Genomic DNA, 12,592 nt, shown 5'->3' with positions numbered 1-12,592 from the left:
CCCAAAAATGAGTAGTGCTTATTCCTTGCAAGCAAAAACACAAGGGAATTTCCAGTGAACTGAGATTATAATCTGGCTCAGATGGAACTGTGGATCAGGTTTAAATAGGGCAGTCACAGGTGCAACTCATAGCTGCTGGATAAGATTATTAATGCAGGCTTTCAGGATACTAAACAGAATATGGGAACAGACTGGATGAAACATAGCAGAGTAGCACCACTGGTGGGACATCGGCACTGTAGCGGATAGTGACACCGTGCAAATTTGTATATATACATCCTGCAATAGCTTAGAGATGCTGTTTGCCAGTATTAGTTGTAATGTGAATGCAAAAGTTGCATTACCCCACTCATACACAATGTGATGTGCTGAAGTGCCATAGACATAGCATAGTTTTTTAACAGTATTAGTCACATTTTTCTTAGAAAATGTTATTAATTGCAAACGTCACCAAAGCCATTTATTGCTTTATAAATCCAATGAAAATCTTCTTTCCTGCAATATTCCAAAATGAAAATGGCAAGTGATCAAAATAGACTGCCATATCTTCATGGTTCTTATGTCTTTCTCTTTAGGGTTATTCTAGGAGTTGTTACCAAGCAGACCTGTCATTCTGGGAAACTCTGAAGGTATGGTTCTCTTGGAATTTTTCCTGGGATAGTGACTCCTGTGAGAGCTACTATAAAGCACTAATGGTAGATCCTTTCTGGGAAGTGACCCCGCTTATGGTACGTAAGAAAAATTTATTAGTTACTGAAACAGTTTTTCAGTGGTGTGTGTAATCTAATGCTGGCTACAGACTGGGACAGTGTTGATAAGATTTGGCCAAATGGTAACGACATGCAGTGTGTATGCACAATATTGTGCGCTCCCGCAGTCGCATGTGATGTCATCAGGTTGATGTGCTGCATATCAAACCTGCCGATATCACATGTGGCCCCATTCATCTTAATGAAGGCTGGAACAAGTGATCGTTCCGTCGTTCATTACATCGTTCTGATGTATATCCGCAGTACAATATGATGGCCCGAAGGTCTGACACATCATCCCGGTACACATCGTCCAGCGTGTACCCAAATTTAGCTCATAAATGCATGTTCTATATCACATATAAGCACTTTTGTTGATGGAAGTTTTCCATATATTAAACTTACAATACATCATATTCCAGTAGTGGAGGTTGTGTAGTGGGTGCATATATTTAATGCTTCATGTTTACATGTATGCTGTGTACATGCTCCATGGGATGTTGTGTAGAGCATGGGACTGATTCAGGAAAGTAAAATTCTTAGTAACATGCTCTAGGATAATTTGGTCTAGAAGCTGCATCACATCTATAGCTGGGTGTAATAGCATGATTGCAGCTATAATGGGTGATATTGCTCTGAGGCCCAGAGGCTTGAGGGGTCTCGGACCCAAGTTATACAGTTTTCAACCAAGTTCTCGGAATTGCCTGTTAAGCAGTTGGGCCTGGCCAATTACCTGGACTGAAAAGAGAGACTTATCAGTGATCATATAGGTGGTAGTTTCAGGCACAGTTAAGCTAATCAGTAAGTCTGGCACAGTTGGAGAGTAGGCTTCTCCTTGATTACAACCTTTACAAATTTAGCTGGGTTGCAGAGATTGAGCTCCAAGATTAGGACTTTTCCAAGAAGGGACAGCGTTCCAAAAATTATGTAGATATCCATAGGTAAGAGTTGTGTCTGTGCCCTCTCTTTAGACTCACTAGAAACTGCAATCTTCCCAACACCACAGGCTACAGATATGGGGCTGCTGTGTAAGATTCAAAAGCTGTAGGGATGGAGCACATGAAGTGTTGCCATTGATAAATAAGGTGAGATAGGATAAGAGGTCAATAGAATATAATATATTACCAGACTTCTATGCAGCATAAGGCTGCCTAATCGGGTGACATTCTATTTTCAGTGAGTGGTGTAAGTAGTGGATTTTATACTGGTAAGAGAGCTTCTAGAAGATGTTATACTGATAAGGTGGATTGTGTGCAGTGGATATTATAAGGTATTGAGTTGGCACTGTAATGTTGCATAATATCAACTGGAGCACTGTAATGTGGCACAGTATGAACTGGACCCACTATAGTGTGGCATAATGTTAACTGGGGGGCACTGTAATGTGGCTTATTATGAACCAGGTACAATTCAATGTGGCATTATATGTACTGAGAACACTGTTCAGAATAATGAGAACTGTGGGGGCATTGTGTGGCATAATGTGTACTGCCAGCACTTCAAAGTAGCATATTGTGAACTGGGGGCACAACAATGGGGTATACAATTAACTAGGACAATGGTATGGGGGATAAAATGAATTAGGGTAGTGCTATTGGGCTTAACATTAATAAGGACACTACTATGCGGCATAAAATGAACAACTTCTACAGAGAGGTGTCTCTCTAGAAGTTTTGCAGTGGGGGTCCCTTCAATATGTTGCTATGGGGCCCACAAATCATTGGCTACACCCATGGGTGTAGCCAATAATTAGTGATCATCATGATCACTAATCTAGATGGTTAACATAACCAAATTAAGTTTGTATTATCCCATGTCAACTATAGTATAGTGCCAATGCATTTTGATTGTCCAAAGGAATGAGTCAATGTACACACTGCTCTGTTTATATAATGTACACTGGTATTGTATACACTCCTCTAAGTATCAATATAATTACATATTTATGGTACCTACTTCTCAAAATACAGACCCTGAAACTTTTCCTATTCCACTCAGTCCATCCTGTTACCAATTTTCTTACTCTTTTGCAGTAACTTTCTTGGAATTTATAAGCCATGTTTTTAACATTTTGTAATTCATTTTATCAAACTTAAAGGGTATAGCTCAATGTTTTTAAATGTCTCCCTTTTTCTCCATTAGTGCTTTAGCGGGGGTCCTTCTCTTGAAACTCTAAGTTTGTTCAATTAAGATAAGTCCTACACCGTACAACGTCTTGCTGGAAACTCTGTTGGCAAACCTTGTTCAAACGCACAAACTGACTATGGATAGCAATCCTAATGTTAGAACCTCACCTTCATGGGTAACATTTCCATAGTAACTGCTCTGCCTTAAATAATACTTGCAGAGCAGGATTTTTTAAAAATTTTTAGAAGTTATATAAATGCATAATCCCCATCTTTACTGATAGTGTACTAAGGGGCCCATTTAAGAAAGAGAGTTTTATCATACGCAACGATCTTTAAAACTTGTTGTGTTTGATAAATGCTGTTCCAGCCAATCAGCTACCAACTGTCATTTTTCAAACAGATGACAGTTAGGTGCTGTTTGGCTGGAGCACAATTATCATATGCAGCGCGTTTTAAAACTCGTTGTGTATGATGAAACTCGTTGATAAATGAGCCACAAAGTAGTATTTTGTCATAATATTAGAAATTATGTAATATGCATTATTCCCACCTTAGTATTATTTTGTCATACATGAGGATTTCTACATTGTATAAAGATTAAAATCGCCTCAATGTCTCGATGCAATTACATGTAGAAGACTTAGGACCTGATTCAGAGCCGTTCGCAAAGGTGCGATCGCTCGCTGCTGGTCGATTGTTGCTCAGTGCGCGTGTGTATAATTCGCAGTGTGCGTGCGCAAGCCAGTCTCAGCGATGGGGAGTCGTGCGCTCGTAGTACACAGACTTCCCGCTACTTTGAGTGACAGTGCCGTTTGTGGGTGGTAACAGGGGAAGGTGCTTGTAAACGGGGGAGTGGTGTTGTCGACGCAGGTGTGTCAGACCGACAAAACGCCGTTTAGAGGGCGTGCATAATTAGCAAAGTAGTGTCATTGTACATGTCATCTGTATGTATTTCAGCTAGCACTGATCGCAGTGCTTGCGGCGGGGTAAGGCTACCTCAAGGGCTGCGAACAGCTCCGATGGCTCTTGATGTTACGGATTAATCCAACAATTCCAGACATGTGTTGCGAGGGGAAAGGGGGCGTCTTTATACACTAGCGAGCGCTCAGTGCCGTAGCTCGCTAAAACATAGAGTGCGTCCTGACGCCACGCAGTGCGAGCGTGGAATTTGAATATCCGGCCCCTTTTTGCCAGCGAGTGGCCGCATCTTGCGAGAGGGTCTGAATGAGCTCCTTAGCCAGGATCACAGAGAGTGATGATCTTTTCCTGCTGTGTCGTCTTTTATAGAGCCTTTTATTTGATTACAAGCTTATAAGGATTTAAGGATTAACAAACCTTTAATTGACTGTTATAATCTCTTGAATGCTAATTTCCAAGTGTAGAGCTTTATTATAGTTACATAGCAATGGATTGATCGTCTCCAAATGTCATTCTGGTATGAAGATTTCTGCATTTTTTGTCATGATGATCAATGTTCCAATTTGTGGAAAGAAATAAATATGTTTTAGGTTTACATTTTGTTCTCTGATGTGATGGAATGAAAATATATCCAATATATGCTACTAATATATATTAAAATTATGCAAACTGTAAACTGTTGAACCTTTTTAAACAGTCAAGTTGAAATATGCAGTATACACTTTCTATCCAGACTCTGAAACTGAAGGAAGCTCTGTAGACTCAGACCAATATGCACGCTGAATTCAACAAGTACATTCTTGGTGCTATTTCTCCAGATTTATACCAGGCTTGCTTACCCTCCCGATTTGGTCGGGAGCCTCCCGAATATCGGGTGCAGCTCCCGACCCCCCGGAAAGGCAGGCAAGCCTCCCGGCTGCCTCCTGACCCCCACGTTACTTACAGAAACCCCCGCAGCGGAGGGGGCCAGTGACGTGGTTTGCACTGAATCGTGTCATCGTGGCCCCGCCCCACAATGCCAATATTTTCAGCATTGTGAAGAGGGGGCTGAGCCACGATGACGCGATTGTGTGACCCCGCCCCTGGCTCTGCCCCCAATGCCACATTTTAACCAGGCCTCGCCCCCCGCTGTGCTCAGGCACTCAGCTCCCTCCCGGAAGGAGGGAGCTGAATGTAGGCAAGTATGATTTATGCGCAACCCTTATTCATATAGAAGTTCCAGACCACTGAAGAATGAATGTGTTATAAACTCTTGTGCACCCAGAATGTCAATATGATAGTCCCTAAACAAGATGACGTGCGCTGCAGAAGTTTGCGCACAAAAATGTGGTGTGGGGTGTTGCCAAGTCAACACAGGGGGTTTACCATGGCTGACACTCCCCTTTCCCTCATGGGTGTGCTCATAGTTTCCAAAACATATTAATCCAGGAGACACAAATAAATAAAATAAATACAGAACCAAACCATAGATTGGTTATAATAAATAACTGATTAGCAGTACATATTCAAATAAAAACTGGTTGTTCTATAGCAGTGGTTCGCTCCTTATTTTTTGTTTTTGCTACTTACTTAGTGGTGGTCACCTTTGAGGTGAGCTACAGCTGTGGGACATTTATCTCATTGAGGTGTCTATTTACTAAGCCTTGGATGGAGATAAAGTACCAGCCAATCGTCTCCTAACTGTCATGTCACAGGCTGTGTTTGAAAAATGACAGTTTATTTATTATTGAACTTGGATAGATATCAGTGTCTAGTTATTGTTCTCCTAAATATGTGGCCTTTACCCCTGTATAAGATTCAGATCAACCTCTGACATCCTCCATGGTGTCTGTGTGTGTGTGTGTGTATATATATATATATATATGAAAATGTGCAGTTCGGATCTCAAAAAACGGCATCATATTGGTTATCCGGCTGTCACGTGTTTTGGATAGCCAATAAAGTAAATCCGAACTAATCCGAGCTTGCGATAAGAACCGAATAAAACCGAACCTGCACATCTCTGATCGATAGATATATCTATCTATCTAATTATCTATCTATCAGTGTTCTCCCCAGGCTGTTTTCTGTGGGCGCATCGTCCGGCAGAAACAGCCTGCCGCCCGGCACTTTCCCCCGCCGCATTCCCGGTCACCCTCGCCGTCCCCTGCTGTGGAACGCTGGCCTCTGAAGCGACCGGAGGCTAAAGAAGCCTCCGATCGCTTCAGAGGCAAGCATTCCCAGTGATGCACTGCGTGGGTGACGTCATGACGTCACCCACGATGAGAGGAGCCTGCCCTGCACGCCTGCTGGATCTATTAGATCCAGTCACAGCGAGGCAGCGGGAGTGGGAGCGCGAACATGTTAAGGTAAGCACTGCATAAGGGGCACTATTTAAGCCTGGGGGCGGGACACTATTTAAGCCTGGGGGCACTGCATAAGGGGCACTATTTAAGCCTGGAGGCACTGCAGAAAGGACCAGCCTGGAGGCATTGCATAGGGGCACTACTTCAGCCTGGGGGCACTGCATAAGGGACCAGCCTGGGGGCACTGCATAAGGGACCAGCCTGGAGGCATTGCAAAGGGGCACTACTTCAGCCTGGGGGCACTGCATAGGGGCACTACTTCAGCCTGGGGGCACTGCATAAGGGCAAATCATAACTACAGGGTGCAATGCATAAAGGGGAAAACTACAGGGGACATTACATAAAGGGGAAAACTACAGGGGGCAATGTATAAAGGGGAAAACTACAGGGGGCAATGTATAAAGGGGAAAACTACAGGAGGCAATGCATAAAGGGGTAAATTACAGGGGACATTGCATAAAGGGGAGAACTACAGGGGGCAATGTATAAAGAGGAAAACTACAGGGGGCAATGTATAAAGGGGAATGTATAAAGGGGAAAACTACAGGGGGCAATGTATAAAGGGGAAAACTACAGGAGGCAATGCATAAAGGGGTAAATTACAGGGGACATTGCATAAAGGGGAGAACTACAGGGGGCAATGTATAAAGAGGAAAACTACAGGGGGCAATGTATAAAGGGGAATGTATAAAGGGGAAAACTACAGAGGGCAATGTATAAAGGGGAAAACTACAGTGGGCAATGTATAAAGGGGAATGTATAAAGGGGAAAACTACAGGGGGCAATGTATAAAGGGGAATGTATAAAGGGGAAAACTACAGGGGGCAATGTATAAAGGGGAAAACTACAGTGGGCAATGTATAAAGGGGAAAACTACAGGGGGCAATGTATAAAGGGGAATGTATAAAGGGGAAAACTACAGGGTGCAATGCATAAAGGGGAAAACTACAGGAGGCAATGCATAAAGGGGAAAATTACAGGGGACATTGCATAAAGGGGAGAACTACAGGGGGCAATGTATAAAGGGGAAACTACAGGGGGCAATGTATAAAGGGGAATGTATAAAGGGGAAAACTACAGGGGCAATGTATAAAGGGGAAAACTACAGGGGCAATGTATAAAGGGGAAAACTACAGGGGGCAATGTATAAAGGGGAGAACTACAGGGGCAATGTATAAAGGGGAAAACTACAGGGGGCAATGTATAAAGGGGAAAACTACAGGGGGCAATGTATAAAGGGGAAAACTACAGGGGGCAATGTATAAAGGGGAATGTATAAAGGGGAAAACTACAGGGGCAATGTATAAAGGGGAAAACTACAGGGGGCAATGTATAAAGGGGAAAACTACAGGGGGCAATGTATAAAGGGGAAAACTACGGGGGCAATGTATAAAGGAGAAAACTACAGGGGGCAATGTATAAAGGGGAATGTATAAAGGGGAGAACTACAGGGGCAATGTATAAAGGGGAAAACTACAGGGGCAATGTATAAAGGGGAAAACTACAGGGGGCAATGTATAAAGGGGAAAACTACAGGGGGCAATGTATAAAGGGGAATGTATAAAGGGGAAAACTACAGGGGGCAATGTATAAAGGGGAATGTATAAAGGGGAAAACTACAGGGGGCAATGTATAAAGGGGAAAACTACAGGGGGCAATGTATAAAGGGGAAAACTACAGGGGGCAATGTATAAAGGGGAAAACTACAGGGGGCAATGTATAAAGGGGAAAACTACAGGGGGCAATGTATAAAGGGGAAAACTACAGGGGGCAATGTATAAAGGGGAAAACTACGGGGGCAATGTATAAAGGAGAAAACTACAGGGGGCAATGTATAAAGGGGAATGTATAAAGGGGAAAACTACAGGGGGCAATGTATAAAGGGGAAAACTACAGGGGGCAATGTATAAAGGGGAATACTACAGGGGACATTGCATAAAGGGGAAAACTACAGGAGGCAATGTATAAAGGGGAACACTACAGGGGGCAGTGTATAAAGGGGAAAACTACAGGGGGCAATGTATAAAGGGGAATACTACAGGGGGCACTATATAAAGGGGAAAACTACAGGGGACATTGTATAAAGGGCACAAATACAGGGGACACTGTATAAAGGGGAAAACTACAGGAGGCAATGTATAAAGGGGAAAACTACAGGAGGCAATGTATAAAGGGGAAAACTAAAGGGGGTACTGTATAAAGGGGAAAACTACAGGGGACATTGTATAAAGGACACAAATACAGGAGGCACTGCATAATGGTCACTTTTGACTGAGAGCCAGTGGGGGAGCAGCCTGAGACCTGACGGGCTGGAATGGTAAGGGAGATACCCCTTTTCCCGACGCGCGCATAATTGCGAAGGCCCCCACCCAGCTACTTCTTGATGCCATCCGGCTGGAAAAAAATTCTGGGGAGAACACTGTATGTCTGTGTGTGTATGTATGTATGTATATATATATATATATATATATATATAATATAAAATTATATATATATATATATATATATATATACAGTCAGGTGCATAAATATTGGGACATTGACAGAATTTTCATATTTTGGCCTCTATTCACCACCACAATGGCTTTGAAATGAAACAAACAAGATGTGCTTTATCTGCAGACTTTCAGATTTAATATGAGGGTAATTACATCCAAATAAGGTGAACGGTGTAGGAATTACAACGGTTTCTATATGTGCCTCCCACTTTTTAAGGGGCCAAAAGTAATGGGACAAACTAAACAATCCTAAATCTAAATTTCACTTTTTAATACTTTGTTGCAAATCCTTTGCAGGCAATTACAGCCTGAAGTCTGGAACGCATAGACATCATCAGACGCTGGGTTTCATCCCTGGTGATGCTCTGCCAGGCCTCTACTGCAAATGTCTTTAGTTCCTGCTTGTTCTTGGGGCATTTTCCCTTCAGTTTTGTCTTCATCAAGTGAAATGCATGCTCAATCGGATTCAGGTCAGGGGATTCACTTGGCCATTGCATAACATTCCACTTTTTAGCCTTAAAAAACTCTTTGGTTGCTTTTGCAGTATGCTTCGGGTCATTGTCCATCTGCACTGTGAAGCACCGTCGAATGAGTTCTGAAGCATTTGACTGAATATGAGCATATAATATTGCCTGAAACACTTCAGAATTCATTCTGCTGCTTTTGTCAGCAGTCACATCATCAATAAATACAAAGGAACCAGTTCCATTGGCAGCCATACATGCCCACTCCATGACACTACCACCACCATGCTTCACTGATGAGGTGGTATGTTTTGAATCATGAGCAGTTCCTTTCCTTCTCCATACTTTTCTCTTCCCATCACTCTGGTACAAGTTGATCTTTGTCTCATCTGTCCATAGGATGTTGTTCCAGAACTGTAATGGCTTTTTTAGATGATGTTTGGCAAACTCTAATCTGGTCTTCCTGTTTTTGTGGCTCACCAATGGTTTACATCTTGTTGTGAACCCTCTATATTCACTCTTGTGAAGTCTTCTCTTGATTGTTGACTTTGACACATATGCACCTACCTCCTGGAGAGTGTTCTTGATTTCGCCAACTGTTGTGAAGGGGTTTTTCTTCACCAGGGAAATAATTCTTCTGTCATCCACCACAGTTGTTTTCCGTGGTCTTCCGGGTCTTTTGGTGTTGCTGAGCTCTCCGATGCGTTCTTTCTTTTTAAGAATGTTCCAAACAGTTGATTTGGCCACACCTAATGTTTTTGCTATCTCTCTGATGGGTTTGTTTGATTTTTCAGCCTAATGATGGCTTGCTTCACTGATAGTGAAGCAAGCCATGCACTTTTCTTACTATGGTGGTGCCCTGGGGCAGCTTGGCTGGGCCGGTTTTGGGGGGTCCTGCACTCTGGATTTGAACCCTAGTATGTTAGGGACCTACCCGAAAGAGGTTACCTGGATATGGTGGGTAGGCCCATAACCTTGGCCATTATTATGCTAAAAACCTTTATTGATTGCAAAATTTTATTGCATTTATATATATTAATAATAATTTGGAGTTGTGCACCTGAGATTTGTCTGTTTCTGTGCCTGCAGTTAGTCTCATCAGGTAGCACCTCCCATCATATATATAGTCAGGTTGTGCAGTCCAGATATCTTTCCCATATACTTTACGATTGGTCTGTAATTGGATAATTGCAGAGGGAACATGTATAATAATTCCCAATCTACTCTGAACCAGGGATTTTTGTATAGTGTATACATATGATGGGGTTGTTTAGTACTTCACATTTGGCCTGTAATTGGATAATTGTTAAAGGTACTTTAGGTACCCTCTTGTGAACTGTCCCATACACCTTGAGAAAGATCTGCAGGAGCAGATCGAATGCGTTGGTGAATATAATTTATATGGACATTTCTTTTCTTTTTTTTTTATGCAAACTGTTTTTATTGAAAGAAGACAAGGTATGTCTCAATGGAATACAAAAAATTAAGTGGATACAGATTCTAATAAGTTATTCCATTTTGAATAATAAAAACAGACTTATAATACAATAGTAAATTAACATAAAAAGACAATAAATCAATAAACCAATAGACGGAAAAAAGAAAAATAAATACTGAGAATAAAAAGAATAAACAAGACAAGAAAAAGGAAACGAAGTCAGAGGGAAGGAAGGGAGTGATCAGTGAAAAAAGAGTTGTCAAGGCAGACATTTTATCAGTGCTTCATAAAGGTATACGCTTGTTAGTGACCCCCACAATAAAACATAATGAGTCAAGAAGGAGCTGATACGGAAGTGGTATGCAAACCATTAAACTTATTGACTAGTGTGGTCTCTTTGAACACCAGCCAAGGGTGCCATGTGCCAGTAAAGTCGGTAGGTCTACCCTTAGAGAATGATATAATGTCTTCCATATCCATGTAATAATCTATCCTCTTGAACCAGTCCTTTATGAATGGAGAGGAGGTAGATTTCCACAGAACAGGGATGGCAGCTTTAGCCGCATTGTTTAAATGCCTTAGTAAGGAACTCTTGTAGGAAACCGTAGAAGATGAAGTTATGTTTAAAAGCCAGAAACCAGGATCTCTAGGGACCTCCCCGCCAAGAATTGATCTTGAACATTCAAACACATTCATCCAAAATGGGACTAGGGAAGGACACTCCCACCATATATGGAGAAGGCTACCTGGAGCAGAATTGCATCTCCAGCAAATCTTTGTCACTTGTGGAAACATTTTATTTAGAAGTACAGGATATCTAAACCAGCAGGCCAGAACTTTATAAAAGAGTTTCGAGAGTAGCTATGCAAGAAGAACTGGCAAAGGTGTTATCAAACACCAACTCCCAACTGATGTTCTGAACTTTATCCTGGAGTTCTTTTTCCCATACTTTAGTAAATAAAGAGGATAGTTTAAACAAATTTTCAATAATTAAAGAATATAATGTGGATATAGTGTGAGACGAAGTTTGAGAGGTTGAGCACAAGGATTCGAACAAAATGGGGGACCTAGTAAGATCAGTAAGCTTGCATGAGGAGATAATGAAATGTCGTATTTGGAGGTATTTCCAAATCTCGGACTGAGGGAAATTCCATGTTTCCTGTAGCTCTGCAAATGGATGCACCCCTGATGAACAAACCATCTGACCCAATCTAATATGGCCACTAATCATCCAGTTGTTAAAGGAAAGTATGGAGAGCCCCGGAGAGGAGTTGGAGTTGCTTAGAAACGATGTGAGAGGGGAAACAATAGACGAAATGTGGGGGAGACGTCATAGTTTCTTCCAACAACGTAATGTGGGTGTTATAGTGAGTTGTTTAACAGTTTGGAGTCTGGGTAGCCAGGGGACAATATCTATAGCCTGTGCCAGACTGCTTTCCTCCAACATAATATACTGTTTGAAACCCTTCGCACGAGTCCACTCCAGAACACGATTAAGCATGATAGCGTGGTAATAGCTAGTGATGTGGGAAAGTTGCAGACCTCCATCACGCTTACGACGGTATAAGATAGTAAAGGAGTAAAGTTATTCGAGAACAGTTGGGATAGATCTTTAGTCAAATAGACTCCTAAATATTTAAGTCTAGTGGGGTGCCAAACAATGGAGAATGATTGTTTCAAAGAGCTTACCAAGGAAGGAGGTGCAGTCAAACTCATAGCTACAGATTTGGAGTGATTAATTAAAAAATTTGAAAGTATGCCAAATTTCCGGAATTCTAGTATAAGGTTCGGGAGAGAAATAGTCGGATTAGTAATTAATGCAAGAAGGTCGTCCGCGAAAAGGGCTAGTTTATGTTTCCGACCTCCTATGTGGATACCGGAGATATTTACATTAAGTTGATGGCCCTTGCTAGAGCTTCCATACAAAGAACAAATAAAAGTGGGGTGAGTGGACACCCCTACCTCGTGCCATTCGATATATAGCAAATGAATCAGACAAAGAACCGTTTACCCTGATTCACGCTGTGGGAGCATAATATAAAGCCAAAATT

At 42.0% G+C, this 12,592-nt stretch overlaps 1 protein-coding gene across 2 annotated transcripts in view; it reads left to right on the top strand.

Annotated features, from left to right (window-relative positions):
- Nucleotides 1-12,592, top strand: part of LOC148540666 (chloride channel CLIC-like protein 1) — a 330,115-nt gene that overhangs the window by 215,418 nt on the left and 102,105 nt on the right. For both annotated transcript variants that reach the window (XM_088442554.1, XM_088442558.1), the window contains exon 3: nt 576-728. In XM_088442554.1, coding sequence (XP_088298680.1) covers nt 576-728 — 153 coding nt within the window. The remainder of the gene's footprint in view (nt 1-575; nt 729-12,592) is intronic.

The sequence above is a fragment of the Taudactylus pleione genome, unplaced genomic scaffold (genome assembly GCF_031769625.1).
Source record: "Taudactylus pleione unplaced genomic scaffold, aTauple2 ptg000018l, whole genome shotgun sequence".
NCBI classification, from domain to species: Eukaryota; Metazoa; Chordata; class Amphibia; order Anura; family Myobatrachidae; genus Taudactylus; species Taudactylus pleione.
This window is presented reverse-complemented; position numbering and strand designations above follow the sequence as displayed.